The sequence below is a fragment of the Poromitra crassiceps genome, assembly GCF_964638095.1.
Source record: "Poromitra crassiceps genome assembly, chromosome: 1".
In the NCBI taxonomy this organism is placed as follows: Eukaryota; Metazoa; Chordata; class Actinopteri; order Beryciformes; family Melamphaidae; genus Poromitra; species Poromitra crassiceps.
The window spans coordinates 120,137,514-120,155,146 of NC_139623.1; the positions used below are offsets into that span (position 1 = coordinate 120,137,514).

The 17,633-nt window shown below is 44.3% G+C and overlaps 1 protein-coding gene across 1 annotated transcript in view; it reads left to right on the forward strand.

Annotated features, from left to right (window-relative positions):
* Window positions 1-2,711: 2,711 nt before the first annotated feature.
* LOC310783201 (platelet-derived growth factor receptor beta-like) overlaps window positions 2,712-17,633 on the forward strand; it is a 67,426-nt gene continuing 52,504 nt past the window's right edge. Inside the window, exons 1-8 of the mRNA XM_083644004.1 lie at window positions 2,712-2,756; window positions 3,860-3,945; window positions 7,647-7,727; window positions 9,932-10,026; window positions 13,147-13,342; window positions 16,280-16,546; window positions 16,830-16,960; window positions 17,123-17,204. Coding sequence (XP_083500130.1) covers window positions 7,658-7,727; window positions 9,932-10,026; window positions 13,147-13,342; window positions 16,280-16,546; window positions 16,830-16,960; window positions 17,123-17,204 — 841 coding nt within the window. The 5' untranslated portion in view covers window positions 2,712-2,756; window positions 3,860-3,945; window positions 7,647-7,657. The remainder of the gene's footprint in view (window positions 2,757-3,859; window positions 3,946-7,646; window positions 7,728-9,931; window positions 10,027-13,146; window positions 13,343-16,279; window positions 16,547-16,829; window positions 16,961-17,122; window positions 17,205-17,633) is intronic.

The following is a 17,633-nucleotide window of genomic DNA, read 5'->3' on the forward strand; positions in this document are numbered from 1 at the left end:
CGTCCTGGTGCTGTTTTTTTTATAGTGTAACAAACACAAATAGTTGCCAGCGGAAAGTGAACCGCTTTTCTCAAGCAAACCAACTGCCATGATGGAGACGCTGGCCGTTAGTGAGCTGCAGCAGCAGACGTTATCATCCACTTTGCTCCTCACAAAAAGCACCCCAGGCAGCGCTTTTTCCACACCAGGAAGACGCTGACATGTCGACACACGCCATCAAAATACAAAATTGCAATTCTGTGTAAGACCCGAGTCTCACTGCTGAGTTTGTGACCCTTAACAGGATGCACGGGTGAGCGCTTGGTTTGGTTGTACTGTAAGCCCCTCCCCGCAGTTTTCACGCCGAAGTGGGAAGGCTGTTGGTCTGTGAAGGTTTAGTCTCGGTTTCCAGACGTTTGGTGAGCGGCGCCAACAGCGCCACCTAACCACCAAACTTCTGGGAATTTAATGTTCCAAATTCGGTTCATTCAGCCCGTCTTGAAAGAACGGCACTAGTCACGCCTATCTTTCTTATTTGAATTTTATTTGGTAGCGGGAATGCCATTTATCATAGTCCTAACACAGTGCATGAAGCTGATATGCTTCAAACAAAATTTATAGCTGTGGTTTATTTAAATATATTTCTCTTCCGGAATTGGCGTGCGCTCGCCATTATCGTCCGTAGTCTGGACGGACGGATGAATCTCGTCCTGTTAAAAGATTGTGTTTGTTCCTGAGCGATAAATATGTTTCTCCACAAACGCGACAGACATCAACAAACTTGGAAGGAGTTTTCATCGGTGACTGCGAAGCCGTTTTGAGATTTTACCGCTGAGTATTCAATTCACATGTTTTGTTTTGCGAGACACCGGTTCTGCATGAGCGTCACTGCCCCCAGAAAGCAGGCCCGCCCACAACACTCATGATTGGTTCTCCGATGCAAGGCTTCCAACAGCACCACCTAACGTTATGAAAATATTTAAATAATAATAATCTCAGTCTTAAAGTAGTGAAACGGATTAAGACTGAGAGCTGAGTCTAGTGAAGGTTAGACTGGTGGAATTGGTTAGACTTGTTAGACTGGTGGCACTGGTTAGACTGGTGGAAATGGTTAGACTGCTGGAAATGGTTAGACTGGTGGAACTGGTTAGACTGGTTAGAGTCCAGCGATTTATGGTCGTTGCGACCGACCATGATCACATTCCATCGTCGGTGATAACGACAAATGTTTATACTTCCAGCAACGGGCAATATCCCATCGTTGTGATGAACCATCGTCAAGACTTAATCTGGATTCAACTTTGACCCCATCGTTAGCTTCATTGTCATGACAACCATAATTTGTTTCTCTCCTACTGCAGTTTCTGAAGCCGTTAGCTAGCCCAAAGGCACGGTTCCCGTGCCTTTGGGCTAACGACCGGGCAGAGTATAAATGCTGTTAAAAAGGCAAATGCCTGGAAAGCGGACATTCTCAACACAGACGGTAAGTAACAGCTACCACATCGTTAGAATGGATAATCATACAGCATGTTAGCAAGCAGATGGACAGTTTTGTAATGTTGCAATTAAAATGGTAACGTTATACCTTGACTGGCAGCTTCTCTGTCTGTCCATCAATCCATGTGAAAATATCACAACACATCCTGCTCCGCGCCTCTGCGATGCGTTCTCCTATCGCCTAGGTGTTTATACTTTTTACGAGCGATAGCGTCCAAAATCAGCGTTGAGCGATACTGGAAGCGAAACTGTTAGACTGGGTAGAGGTATTAGACTGGTTAGACTGGTGGAACCTGCTAGACTGGTTAGTCTGGTTAGACTGGTGGAACTGGTTATACTGTTGGAGGTTAGACTGTCTGATGGAACTGGTTAGACTTGTTAGTTAGACTGGTGGAACTGGTTAGACTGTGTAGAATTCTTAAACTGGTTAGACTAGTGGAACTGGTTTGGGAGCAGCTGCAGTTGGTTTGAAGCTGACTGAAGGTTTTACTGCTTTGTTGATCAACTGATCTTATCAATCACTGCAGTTAATGTCTCTCTACTGCTCTCTCTCTCTGTCTCTCTCTTTCTCTATGTATCTCTCCCTCTCTCTGCAGATATACATCTTCATCACCCCCTCCACTTTATTTAATCAGCTATGCTGCCAAATACTGGAATGCTAATGGTAACACATGCACGCACGCACACACACACACACGCGTGTGCACACACACACACATACACGCACAAACACACACACAAACACGCGCACACGCGCGCACACACACACACACACACACACACACACACACACACACACACACACACACACACACCTTATTATTTTAACCTCTCCCTCCAAAACATTAAAAACAAGGGGAAAACTCACAAAAATATGTGTGTGTGCCTGCGTGACCGCGCGTGTGTGTGTGTTGGATTCTCATTCACATCCTGCTGGCGAGGGGAGGGGGGCGAATGACATAAAGACAGATTGAAAACAGACGTTGGCTCTCTCTCTCTCTCTCTCTCTCTCTCTCCCATAGGGACTCTATGTCTCTTTCTTGCTCTCTCATTTTACCAAAGTGACTAACCATATTTTTTCCCTCCCCGTAAAGCTCAGACTCTCTCTCTCTCTCTCTCTCTCTCTCTCTCTCTCTCACACTCTCATAGTGCCTCCATGTCTCTCTCTCTCTCTCTTTTTTAGTTTCCATTGGTTTTCCCTCTGGAATGAGGTCAGTCTGTCGTTCTGAGCGGAGGAGAGAGGAAGAGGAGAGGAGAACTACAGCAACAGCTAACCTCTGGTAGGACTTTACTGAATTTATAATATTGACCAGTCAGCCTATTGATTAGTATTGATGTTTTTCTGTCGCTTTTTTTATCACGTTTTTTTCCCGGGCCGTTCCATCTTCTCCCCAATTGTACTCGGCCAATTCCCTGTGCTGTCCAAGTCGTTGCTCCACCCCCTCTGCTTATCTGGGGAGTTGCAGACTAGCACATGCTTCCTCCGATACATGTATAGTCGCCAGCCGCTTCTTTTGACCTGACAGCAAAGAGTTTCACCGGCAGGACGTAGCGCGTGGGGGGATCACGCTGTGCCCTGACCGACCAGAGGAGGCACTAGTGCAGTGACCAGTACTCATACCCCGCCGGCTTCCCAGCCGCACACGGCCAATTGTCTCTGTAGGAATGTCTGACCAAGCAGGAGGTAACACGGGGGCTCGAACTTGGGACCCTTTGTAGGCAGGGAATCTACCACTGCACTAGCTGGGCGCCCGGTATTGATCAATATTGACGTCTTGTATTAGGAATGTTTCTCAGTGAGCAACATGTACATGGACTTCACATGTAACAGGCATGTGAATGGTGTCTAGTAGCTGTGTAGTAGACATGTCAGTTTTATCACCAGTTGCTGCTTGCATCATATTCACCTCTTTTTGTTTTGTTCTTTAGGAAAATCTATTGTAACATCTGGCCAGAGACTATGACTGTTTTTAGTTATTATTATTATTTTAGGCCAACGCAGAAGTTATGCACTTCGTGGTTCCCCCATCTCAAAGTCAATGGGATTTTTGTAGGGGTACTTTTGGTTAAATGCCTGAAATAAGGTCTGGGGTTAACAAAAGTTTATGAAACGGTGAACTTCGTGTTCAGCAAGATAATCTTCACAAATGAAGAGCACTTATTCATTGACTTGACAGAGGCTTGACAGACTGTAACTTTGCATTTAGTCACATTAACTACCTTTAGTTTACATTGTTTGACAAAGTGCTTGACTTGATATTTACTTGACAAACTGCTTTAATTAACTTTTACTTGTAACTTTAATTGACTTGTGACTTTAATTGCGAGTTCTGGTGGTTTTCTCTGACACTCAAACGGCAAAGGTCACTGATTGTGATTGCAGCTGTCTGTCTGGATTCTGGATCAAGCAGGAAGTGACAAAAGAAGAGACAATTATATCTTCAACATGAAGGAGTGACGGACAGACAGGTAAGAGAGAGAGAGAGACGTCTGTCACTACTTGATCTGAGCCGCTGGGAGATCTGAGTCGCGCATGCGGCAGAGCACTGTCGCTGTCAACCCAAGCTGAGCCTCGTTGTACGACGCGTTAGCTGATAGCTAGCTTTGGAGAAATGAAGTATTAGTATCCCGGTCAGGAATTATATTCATAACCATAGCTTTGGTGAACTTATGATTGGAAACAAAGTAGTATCCAGTCATGGAATTATATCTACAGTAGGCCCTATCACCACTTTATTATTAAACTACTTTATCCCCACGTTGGTTTGCTTCCTAATGGGTTTGTTTGCTACATTAGCTAGCCAACTCGCTTATTAGGGATTATTATAAAATGGCCCATGGCAACATAAAAGCTTTAACTAGCGACTCAGTAGTGACAACATCAACACATCTCTCTGAATGTAGTTTCTCCTGGAGACTGAGGCAGAGCAGTGGAGTCTCCGGACTGGTCTGAGAGTGAGAATGGCTCTGATCTAGTCTGCTGCTAGCTTGCTAACTGTTGGGCCATTAGCTTTTAGCTGTTTAGCTCATTAGCTGTTAGCTTGTTATTTAGCTCATTAGTGGTTTAGCTAATTAGCTGTTTAGCTAATTAGCAGTTAGCTCATTAGCAGTTAGCTTTCAAATGTTGTCAGCTGCTCTGATAGTTTGCGTGATTTTGTTGAAGTGACCCAGTACATTTCCACTGTGGACACACACACACACACACACACACACACACACACACACAGTCCCTCTTTTATTTCCAGTAACATTAATTTACATGTTGTTTACCAAGCAGAGACTGGCTGCTGTGTGTGTGTGCGTGCGTGCGTGCGTGCGTGCGTGTGTGTGTGTGTGAGAGAGAGAGAGAGAGAGAGAGAGAAAGAGAGAGTATGTCTGTGAGAGAGAGAAAGAGAGAGTGGTGTGTGTCTGTGTGTGTGTGTGTGTGTGTGTGTGTGTGTGTGTGTGTGTGTGTGTGTGTGTGTGTGTGTATGCCTATGTGTGCATGCGTTTCTTCCCAAAAGGAAGTACTTTCCTGTTTATTTTTTTTCTTCTTTTTCGTTGGTCGACTGGCATTCCTTCCTCACTGAATAACCCTGTCTCATTGGCTGAGTTCCCCAGAGACATGCTCTGATTGGCTGACTGGCCACCTCTCTGGAAAAATCCCCTGTGGAAAACACACACACACGCACACACACACACACACACACACACACACACACACACACACACAGGAATGTGTTAACGTCTGGTTGAACCATTAGTATTTAAAAAAAGAATTAACAGAAGAAAAATACTCTGTCTCCATCATTTTCTGTCTCTGACTCACCCTCTCTGTCTCTCTCTTTCTCCCTCTCTGTCCCTCTCTCTACCTTTTCTCTTTTTCCGTGTGGCCTGAACACTAATTGATTCCAGATTTTGGCAGGGGAGAGAGAGAGAGAGAGAGAGAGTTATTATAGTTAACTTGCAGTATGTATACTGTAGCTGCTGCAGTATAAAGCACAGGAATTAGTAAACATACTGTACATAATAAACTAGTCTCTCTTGATCAGATCAAGATCCAGAGAGTCTGTCTCAAACTACTCTCATTTTGATATGGGAAAATACACTGCCGTGTTTGCAGTGTAAACCAAAACTAAAGTAAACCAATAACTAACTAAAGTCTAAACCAATCAGGTGTCTTGGCTAAGCCCATCGACGGGGTCCTTTCGAAATAGCGTCGGGGGCGGGGGGCCTTTGTTGGAACCAAATGACTAAATCCTCTTGTGGTTGTTGTTTCACGTAGCGTCACATACTTTGAAAACCCACAGATAGCGGAAACGGAATGGGTGGGGGGTTTCTAATGGCACCAATGGCAGAGCTTAATACCAATGATGTTCGTAACCATGGTTACAGTGTAAGAAGACATGTTTCTCTGTCTGATTGACGCTGAACACAAAACAGCACCAGACAGAGACCTGAGACAGAGTAAGCTAGCCATGTCAATCTGTTGTCTTTAAAGGAACATGGCAACATTTTGGGAGATTCGCCTATTTGCATAATTATTCCCGATAGTAAGACAAGAAGATAGATGCCCTTCACTTCTCTGTGCGTGCAGTAGAATTGTAGCAACCTGCCCCTCCTGCTAGTTAGCTTAGTACAATGACTGGTATAGGCATTGGTACTGGCTAGCCCTGTTAAGTCATCAAATACACATTCGTAGCAGTCGTTCTTCTTGTCGCCAATGAGCATTTTGTTTTGTTGATGGAAGTAACGTTAGATGCCGTGGGGTTTTGTCAGGAAAGTAGCTCCTGCAATGTATTTGCTTCTGAAATTACAATGTCTCGTAAGTTTGTATTATTATTTCACTAGGGCAGTTCCCATCCCTCCCCTTCCCCTCTTTCATGAGCACATCATGCTCTCCTAATCTTCACCACCATCCTCCCCCTGCTTGTACCGCTCCCCCCAATTGGTCAAATTGCATGGACTTCAATACTGCACATGCTCGGGTCCCCAGCAGCGCACACGGCAAGTTTCATGTAGATCGGATTAACGTTCTCGAGATAAGCCATTTTTTGTGTTGCCAGTAGGTGGTGCTATGACTATTTACGTCTGAATTGCACAAAACTCAGCACTGCACTCTGCCCGGGTCTCCAGCAGTGAACCCCCCAAGTTTGAGGTACTGTAGAATGGACAAACGATTCTCAAGATACAATACGTGAAAGCCGTGTTGTGATTGGTCAAATTGCACAAAATTCGAGACTCCACTTTATTGAGTCCCCGCAAGCGCACCTGCCAAGTTTGAAGTTGATTGGATGACGGTTCTCATTGCCAGTAGGTGGCGGTATGACTGCGCGGGGCGGCTGTAGCTCAGGAGGTAGAGCGGGTCGTCCACTAATCACTTTGGATAAAAGAGGTCGGTGGTTCGATTCCCGGCTCCTCCAGTCCGCATGTCGAAGCGTCCTTGGGCAAGACACTGAACCCCAAATTGCTCCTGATGGTGTGGCAGCACCCTGCGTGGTAACCTGCCACCATCGGTGTGTGAATGGATGAATGTACCTACTGACTGTAAAGCACTTTGGATAAAAGCGCTATATAAATGCAGGCCATTTACCATTTACCATTTACTGCGCATAATAACTCAAGTCATTACTTTTTTGATTGCTCTAATTATTGCTGATATTGAAATAATAATTTGTTACACTACTTGTTAGTGAGAAAATTTCTAATCCCGTTAAAGGGATACTCCACTTTTTTGGAAGTTTAGCTCATTTGCCACATCCCCCCCACATAACCAAGATACACCATGCCTTACCGGCACTGTCTGCTCAGTTAACAGTGAGCTACAGTCGTGAAGTTAGTAATTATCACCATAGAATGGAGGCTAATGGTACAGCTGTTAAAAATCTGCCAAAACACACATCTCATGGCACCAAAATACATGTTGTGCTTCGGGTACTCACCACACGATGAAATGTTAATCCAAAATGCACATAATCTGTCTTTTTGGGAGGAAAAGAGGTCGGCGGCCATGTTTAGAAAGTAGTGCCGGCTACCTCTTTTTAATTACTAACTTCACGACTGTAGCTCACTGTAAACTGAGCGGACAGTGCCGGTAAGGCATGGTGTATCTTGGTTATGGTGTGGCAAATGAGCTAAACTTCCAAAAAAGTGGAGTATCCCTTTAACTCTCCCCTGTATGTGTTGTTCAGAAGCAGCGGCCATGACCGCGGCCATGACGGCACCTGTCAGAGAAGAAACACGAAGTCTGCCTCTGCTCCACTTCCTGCTGGGTGGGTAATGGTTCCTCCGACTGAAGAGAAACCCTGACATGAGAGCCAGAGACACAGACAGGCTGTATTCGGAACAGCCAACTACATACTACTAGAGATGCAGACTTGGACTCGAGTTTAGTTTAGTTTATTTGTTGAGCACAAATTAAGGTACAAATCTGTGCAAGGTGGGAACGAAGCCTTTGCAGGCTTGTACAGAGCTCCACACCTACCCCATATCAATTTCATGACATGCAGGCTAAACACTCAACAAAACAACACAAAAAACTACATGTTAAATCAGCAAAGCAGGAAAAACAAGGTAATTTGCATCTGAGGCAAAAACATGAAGGCTAAGAGGAAAACAAAGTCTGTTAGAAAAAAGTTGTCAAAATCTGTCAGAGAAGGATGAGTACAGGGATCAGGAGGACAGTAGATGTTTCTTCAGGTGCTTTTTGAAAGCAGAATAAGAGGACATTGATCTTAGCGGTAGGCTTAATTTACTCCAAAGCTTAGGACCTCTAAAAGTAATGTTGAATTGGTGCCTTGAAGTCTGTGTGCGCGGTAAGAGTAGATTGTTGTTGCTGTGTCTTGTTTGATATGTATGGACATTTGTGGTGGGAATGAACAAATACTGAAGGGTGACTGGAAGATCATGTTTCCTATATACTGTATAAACTTGTGTAAGAATAAGCATGTTTGATAAACATTCACTTTGTCAATGGGTAGTATATTATATTTTTTAAAGAGGGGTCCCGAAGGAGCGTATCTATTAGAATGAGATATAAATCTTAGATATTTCTTCTGTATGATGCATAATTTGTTGAGATATGTAGGATAAGTTGCCGCCCAGACAATGTTACAGTAATTAATGAATGGGAACAGAAAACTATAATATAAGGTTAAATGAGCTGAGGAGTGAATTAAAGGACAGACCTTCCTCAATATGCCAAGCATTTTCGCAGATCTTTTTGAGACAAAGGTCAATATAAGACCACTTCAACCCGCTATCTATAATAACCCCTAGAAATTTAGTATGCTGAACTAATTCAATTTCAGCATTATTGATAAAAATTTGAGCTAGTTCTAATATTTATTAACATTACAAAAGATCATGAAATTGCATTTTTTCACATTGAGGGCCACACATTCAGTGACTTGAGACTTGACTTGAGACTCGTCCTTAAAAGACTTGAGAGTTGACTCAGGCTCGAGATTTGGGACTTGTGAACAATAATACTTTTTTTGGTGCATTAAGGAAATGTCTACTACTACAATGCTGATAGTGTATGCTAATAGCTAGAGCAGTGAGGATAATACAGTACATGCATTGAATTCCTTAGGCCCCGTTCAGACTGGCAGGCCAAATCCATTCTTTGACCTATTTTTGACCTATCCAGATTGTATCAAGATTTATTTTATAAGTCTGAACAACAACAAATCTGATTTGTGCCACTTGACCCAAACCACATGCATGCAGTGTTAAGCAGACCGGATGGCAGCAGATAACGCTCATCCACAACAGACTTGAAACCTGACTTGGACTTGTGACCAAAGACTTGAGACTTGACGTGGACTCTAGTTCAAAGACTTAAGATGTGACTTGGACTCTAGCCCAAAGACTTGAAACTTGACTTGCACTTACAAAAAATTACTTGTGAGCATCTCTGCATAATACTGACAAACACCAGTACATACTGCATACTGCGTTTCATAGTAGTATGCAGGATGAAACTGTTAAATGGATTTCATTTGCAGTATGATTAGCTGGTTTCCAGGTTTGGAAAGTGGAAGTAAACAATAGCACGGCTAATGGCTAATGGCTATTGGCTAACCACCGCTAAAGTGACTGGGCGGTTGTTGTGACTGTACTGGCGCTTTGCATTGTGGGACACAGTAGCCAAGGTAGACTGGTCGGATGAGATTTTTTCTGAATCAGTAATCCTGGTATTTTTGGCATAGGCTACTGCAGATTTTGCTTTTGTTTGCATACTGCATTCTACATGCTACTGTACATTTTGGCCAAATCAGTATACACTGCTAGTAGGCGGTTTCGAAAACATATAAAATTTTAACACCGAGGGCCGAGTAGTGGGTGTGTCTACAGGAGTGGGCGGGTCTGATTGGCTGGGTTTTTTCTCTGCTTTTCATCTAGAAACTGAAATTTAAGAGTGAGGTTTTGACTAGAAGTGTTAACGTTTGTTTGTCTGCCTGTCTGTGTGTAGTGTTGTTCCTGGTCTGTCCAGATGGAGGCATTGCTTTGGAGTTGAACCCTTCAGCCTCTGAGGTTCTGCTCAACTCAAACTCCTCCTTCACTGTGGTGAGCAAATACTACTAAATACAGTACTACCGCCAGTATATCATGTGTGTCTGTGTGTGTGTGTGTGTGTGTGTGTGTGTGTGTGTGTGTGTGTGTGTGTATTCCCAGGTTGATTTTTTTGTCTGAAAGGGTTAACCTGCATTACCAGACCCTGTCGCGGGTTGATTTAAGTGTGAATGGCACCACCTGGGTTGCTAACAACCGGTGCGGGACAAACAAATCTCATTGTTTATGAATGGGGCGTGGCCAGGCAAAATGTCTGTAAAACTGATGAGTAAGATAATGTCATTTCCTGGTCTATAGTAGTGGGCGAGGTTATCTCTTGTTATAGTAGTGGGCGGGGTTATCTCTTGTTATAGTAGGGGGCGGGGTTATCTCTTGTTATAGTAGTGGGTGGAGTTATCTCTTGTTACAGTAGTGGGCGGGGTTATCGCTTGTTATAGTAGTGGGCGGGGTTATCTCTTGGGGCGATGATTGGAATAATGTGTACCCGACGCACTGATTGTGATTGGGTCATGGAGGCTGTCCGGTTGGAAGTGAACGTTTCAGCTAGCACCTTTGTCACTTGTGGCACTGGCACCAGCACACATACAGACGCATCAACCCCAAACAAACAGGCCATGCTGCGGTCTGCCCTGAGTGTTACAAACCACCACAAAGCAATGGCTTGTCTGTGCCGTGGATATTTATCTGACTTTGTCTAACATATTTGTACATACTAATAGATTGGTGTGTTAATTAGAGATATGTTACTGTTGTAATGTAAGTCGCCTGCCTCTTCCTCTAATGATTGTCAACACCTTGTGAGCGGGGTTGGACTGATGGCCCACACGGGACCATGATGAAGCCCTCGTTCACACCATACGCCAAAGCCACGCTAAAGTCACGCTGAAGCCATGCAGTTTCATTTCGGCGTTCTTGTTAACAGGCGAGACCGTTCACACCAGCCGCACGCCACGCCACGCTGAAGCGATAGTGCAGGCTCCTGTTTTATTTTCCAAGCGTGCAGCACGCTGAACCCGAGCTGCCAGGCATGAAGTCAATACAAGTTGTGGGCGGGGTAAGGCAGCGCCGAGTGAGGCACTGAGGAAAATAGAGTGCTTCTTGTGTGACTGGTTTAGCGTGACAATTAAAGTAGGAAAACTGTGCGTGTGATTATTTTCCAAATAATCACATTTTTCAGACCCTCAAACTATGCAAATCTCTCTTATCTACCACTTTCTCATGTGCATAAAACACGGAATGTGCGCACGGCGGCGCAAGCACAGTAATATAAGACTCACAATGTATTTAGCCTATAGCCTATATCATCAGCAGATTCACAACTTAACAAAGGCGAGTTGTTGTTAGGAGCTGTTGGCAAATAAAGCTTGTTTACCTTTCAGAAGTGGACACCAGCGGGGCTGCATCAGCAAAGGTCTTTAAATAAATCCAATCATCCTCTATATCATCCTCTGCCAGTTCATTTTATATGGAGATTGTTGCCAGTCCATTAAGTCTGTCTTGTTTCATTGTAGGCTACTACTGCAGAGGTAGTTTCAACTTTGAGAAACTTCAGATATTGTATCTTGGAATTTTGGTCTCTCCAATGAATGGGCAGGCAAAGTGCGCACTGCGCACTGCACAGGGAAACAGATTGTTTTGGAACCCAGAAACAACGTTAGAAATATCGCGCTAATTTACTGATTACACTAATACTGGTACACACATATGAGCACATGGCCTATGCTATACCTTAACCCAAAGTTAATGATGTAAATTAGTCTACTTGTAGGCTACCGGTATGTCCCTTTTCCTCATTCAAGCGGGATGGAGAAGACATGATGACCCGCCCTCCTCTGCCTCTGATTGGCTAGTAGTAGTGCTTGTTTAGGCATGAGGAGTGATGATTGGTTGGGTTAGGGTAAGAATATCAGGGTAAGCCAATCAGAGGCATAGTAGGGCGGGCGGTGAATGGAAGAGGCAGAGCGCTGGAGAATATTTGGAGAGCTGCAAGTGAAGGCGCACAATTTGCCGCCCCTCCAAGTGCCGCCCTAGGCGGTCGCCTATATGTACGAACCGGCCCTGAGCCTAGCCAACTGCATAATGTGTCAACAATTCCAGCTCTGAAACAATATAAAGCGATGATAAACGTTTCCAGTCAATGCACCAAGCAAACAGCAGGACCGAGTGAGGGCCTGTACACAGTGCATAGGAGCAGCGGTTTACGTGAAAGGAAGGAATGGGAGATACCAAGTCCAGTCACCATACAGGTAAACCATAGATATAAATAGGGGAGTAAACACGAATTTTGGAACGAAAAAACGCATTTAAAATATATACAAAATACAAAAAATTAATGTTGTATAACCCTCCCTAAAGCCAAAATAAAAAACACAAGTCCCTCCCCAGTACTCAAAAAAATATTTGATACCCCTCCCCCTTTCTGCACCATACCCCCCCTCTCATAAATAACGAACAGTCCCTTAGGCTATATTTGCATTGTATTTTCTAGGCCTACTTAAATTGTTTATCTATTTTGATATGTAATATTGTTGTCTTCTTCCTATTAGTTTTACCATTATTATTAATTATTATATCCCCCGCCCGGCTGTGATGACTTGCCCTTGATTGTACCTGGTGACGTCTCATACGCACAGGCCTATTTATTCTCTTCTGTAACTGCTCTCATTCATTTGCCTGATGAAGACCCAATAGGGTCGAAAGCTTGCCAACCTTGAGCGCAAATAAAAACGGGAGCTGCTAATCAGTGTGCGGACAATTCCTTTATTTTTTGGTTTAGCGTGACACTCAGCTTCTGTTCAGCGCAGCTTCAGCTCTGCTTCTGAATAGCGCCCGGTGTGAACCAACCAAGGCTTAGTCCTGGACTTTATTGTGCTATCCCTGACAATGTCATTTATTTACCTCTGTATTTGAATTTTGTTAAATAAACCAAACCAAAATCAATGGCTTCACCATAGTTTGTTGTTTGGGCTGGGCTGGGCTCAGGTGTTAGACAGGTACCTGTGTGTCTCTCCAGGTGTGCTCAGGCTGGGCTCAGGTGTCAGACAGACAGGTATCTGTGTGTCTCTCGGGCTGGGCTCAGGTGTCAGACAGACAGGTATCTGTGTGTCTCTCCAGGTGTGCTCGGGCTGGGCTCAGGTGTCATGGCAGCTGCCTCAGGAGGCTCCTCTGGAGGGCATTGTGGTGGAGAACCAGGGCTCCAGCAGCATCCTGCAGCTCCACAACGTCACCTGGAGGCAGTCTGGGAAATACGTCTGTGAGGAGGCGGGCTCGGACCAGACCAGAGAGCTGGACGTCTTCGTACCTGGACAAGGTGACTGCATAACTCCAACAGACCAGGTGCCCTTCAGCAAGGCACCTCGATTTGGAATTGTTTGTTCCATCAGAAGTCTCAGTTTCCTCTCCGGTCTGCTGCAGCCTGCGTCTTGGACTGTTGCTAACTTTGTTTGATGATGGACTTTATTTTTTTTCAAAGAGCTATAATCATGGTAATCATGGTAACACAGTTTTAATGATAATTAAAATTGGAAATGGTAATATAACTGTCGTGAATTTTATCACAGTTTATCATTAAACTGGTAAACATTTCATCCCAAAAGAGAATCCCACTGCACTGACACTACCCTACAGAATTATGCTACGGAAGGGAGGTACGGTGGTGCAGTGGTAAGCACTATCGCCTCACAGCTCGAAGGTCGTGGGTTCGATTCCCACCTGGGCCGATGTGAGCACTGGGGGAATGCGTGCCCGTCCGCATGTCCTCTAGTGCCCACCACCCGGGTGGGGGTCGGCAAAATGGCCTTTCTGTGTGGAGTTTGCATGTTCTCCCCGTGCCTCCCGGGGGTCTCCTTCATATAGGAACCCCCTTCACAAAAACATGCAACATCCTGGTTGCTTATATGGTTCCTCCTCTGATCGTTAAGGGCGCCTGTTCAGAGGGAGGGGAACTGGTTGGAATAGCGTGAACCTCCCACGTGCTATGTCCTACCGGTGAAGCTTCCTCGGGCAGGTGAAAAGAAGCGGCTGACTTGACTGCCCATGTCTCGGAGGATGCATGGAATCAGTCTCGGCTCTCCCCAGATCGGCAGAGGATGGAGTAGCAACCAGGATTGAGTAATTCAAATGAGCACTAAACGGGGGATAAAAATGGGATAAAAAAATCGGGAAAAAAACATAAAAAGAAAAAAAAAAAAAGAATTATGCTACGGCGGTGGTGAATAATAGCTGGCTGATGCTAAGCTAACCAGCTGTCACCTTACACCGATTCCACCACTTTTAAAACCTCAACAACTGCCTATGCGTTTAACATATTGTTGAGAGTTTGAAACATATAAGCACATGAACAAGTTAGCTTAACAACGGTAACTCACATCATGATCGTTTTTGTGAACGGCCGGATGGTGTGTCACCTTGCTGCTGCAAGGAATTGTGGGACGGCATTATGTCCTTTCCTATGCTAAATGAGATAAGAAAGGAAGTATTTAAGTTCCTTTCCTTAGAATTCTAACAGCTCTTATCATGGCTGCCACTTAGATGTTTCCAGGGGTCTCATGTATCAAACTGTGCGTGAGGATGCCTATAAGGATTAACAAAACAAAAAACAGCTAACTTATGCAGTGACTGTGTGCACACCTGCATGCAATTTCCCTGTTCAATTGATAATCCGACTCATACAGTAGATGTCATGTGCTAAGTAATCGGCATTGACCATTGATGGTCGGATTGGGACAGATGTGAATCCACATGTGAAATGTCCCAGTTGGACTGTGTGGGGACTTGTTTCCCAAAGCAAGGGTCAGAATTGACTTAAATTATTGGCCCAAGTTGTCTTGTTTAATTTTTAACCATCGTGTAATTCTTTTAAATTTTTTCGTGGAATACCTTTGCAAGACAAGTCGACATAGATTATTGTGAAACACAGATTAGATCACGTCGACATTTTTGTGCGTGCGTACGTGCGTGTGTGTGTGCAAGGTACAAGGTACAAGGTCAACTTTATTATCCCACAAGGGGAAACTCAGGTGGTAGTCATACACGTCTGTTGCAGTACATGTCGTGTACACACTGTACACACCATATACACATACACATAGCCACACACATACACACGCACGCAATATCAAAAATATAAAAGTACAACAATATCCTACATAGGTTTAAAAGTTACAAGTGCAAGTGCAAAGTGCATTCTGGGAGTGCAGTGAGCACATTAAAGGTGCAGAGACTTTTAGAGATTACACACAGTAGCATACAATATCCAATACAGTATATACAGTCCAAACAATATACACAGTTTGATCAATTATTTCTTGTTTAGCGATCTGATTGCCGTTGGCACGAAAGATTTACTGTACCTGGTTGTTCTGATTTTTCTCTGCAGAATTCTGCCGTTTGACCTGCTGCTCCTGAGGAATTTCAGGTGGAGGGGGTGGGTAGGATCATCTAGGATCTGATCAGCCTTTTTTTTTAATAAGGTCATCGTACAGCTGTGCTGGAGACACCTGATCAACCCCAATGATCCTGCTTGCTGTCTTGATCAAGCGCTGTAATTTGACATGATCTTGGACACGCATGTTACCAAAGGTGCAGATTAGGCCAAAAGACAGAACACTCTGTAACACTGCTTTATAGAACATCTGAAGAATGCGACGGTCTACTCTAAAATGATTCAGTTTCCTAAGAAAAAACAACCTCTGTTGTAGTTTCTTGGATTTGTTCTGTGCGCATTCATTAAACTTCAGGCAGTCATCAATTTCAACACCCAGATATTTATAGGTGGACACCCGTTCAAGTGACTGGCTATTGATCACGAAGGGGGGGACTTCTTTCTTGTTTTTACTGGTCTATGACCAACTCTTTGGTCTTCTTGACATTGACCTCTAGGAAGTGGTCAGAGCACCACTTCATAAAACCTTCTATTTCGTTTTTAAAACTCTCCATGGAATAATTATCTGGTTTCAAAAACCCTACCAGCGCCGTGCCATCTGCATATTAAAAAAAAAAAAAAATGTGTGTGTGTATTATGTTCTGTTTTTAGGTTTCGGTCCGAGTGAAATGTTCTATGGCCTCCCCTGATTCTATAGCTGAGTCGCTTGGTTTGACCACATAAAACAATTTTTATAAGCATTTTATCAAATGTCTTTGGAAAAAAGAATGGCAGATTTGTTCATATGCCTAACCTGGGAGTGGGCGTGACTTTAGCTCTCAATGTATATAAAGAACAGCCCCCCCTGCGCCCTCCTCCTTCCAGGTCCTGATGAATGGTTTGTCCCTGTGGGCCCTGGCGTGGTGATGAAGGAGGGGGAGGAGGGCACCATCCCCTGCGTGGTTTCCGACCCACGGCTCAACGTGACGCTGTACGAGAGGACGGGGCCGCGAAGGGTGCCGGTGGGCGGGGCCATGTACCGGCCAGGGCGCGGCTTCACGGCTCGTCTCAGCGACACCTCGTACGTGTGCTTGGCCGCCCGAGATGGAGAGGAGAGAGAGTCACAGGTCTTTTATGTCTTCAGCATCATAGGTGAGTATAACATAATGTTATGCTTGTTACAGGAGATTATTAGACAGTCCCTCCAGGTTTTTATATTTTTATTATTTATTGTTGCGATCAAAAAATGTTTGATTTTGCAGGGGAATTGTGATGCAATTTGTGAAGTTTTATGTGATTTTTGTGGTAAAATTGCCGGAAGTGGAAAAAATTACAAGTTGAAGAACCTGTTTTGTTGTTTTTGCTGAGAAATTGCGGAAATTTGGAAAAATGCAAGTCCTCACAATGTCTGTCTGTGTGTCTGTCTTTCTGTCAGTTCCTAAGGTGATGGAGGTGGAGATGTCGGTGTCTGGCCGTTTGCTGCGGCAGGGTGAAGTTTTGACCGTTAACTGCACTGTTAAAGATGCTGAAATGGTCTTCTTCAACTGGGACTTCCCCCGCAGACAGGTACCTACCTGTCTCTCTGTCTGTCTGTCTGTCTGTCTGTCTGTCTTGTCTGCCTGCCTAGTGAATACTATTATGTCACACATTGCGTTATAAGGACAGACAGACACTTTGACTCATTTTAGTGGAATCCTCCTTTAATGTGATTGTCGTCCATTTTTGCAGGAATTTGAGCCGCTGACAGATTTCCTGCCCAATCAGATCCGTTCTTTTGTCAACATCTCCATAGCAACACCGGCAGACTCTGGTACATCGCTGACTTTAATGACCTTTTGTTTTTTTGTTTGTTCCCCCCCATTTAGTTCCAGTATTAACGGAAGGCTTTGCCTGCTTTTCAATCCACTTTGTATCATTACTATGTTGGTATTATAGGCAGATGGACAGTATTTACCTCCTCTTCATGTTTTCTGCACCGAGAGCTCTGCATTTGATTCCAGGCACTTCCGTCTTCAAATGATGCATTTTCATTTGGAGACGGAAGTGAACCGATGTTCTGCTCGAGTGTGGCTGTTCAAACTACAGTTTATTTTTATATTTTTCTGTATGCGCGCATGCAGGGAGAATCGCATCGAGAGCCTTATCGAGCGTTAAATGACCCATACCAGCTGGCGGGGGTGGAGTTTCTGCAAGCAGACAAACAGGGATTTCTCCACTCAGGAAACATAGAGAAGGTAAA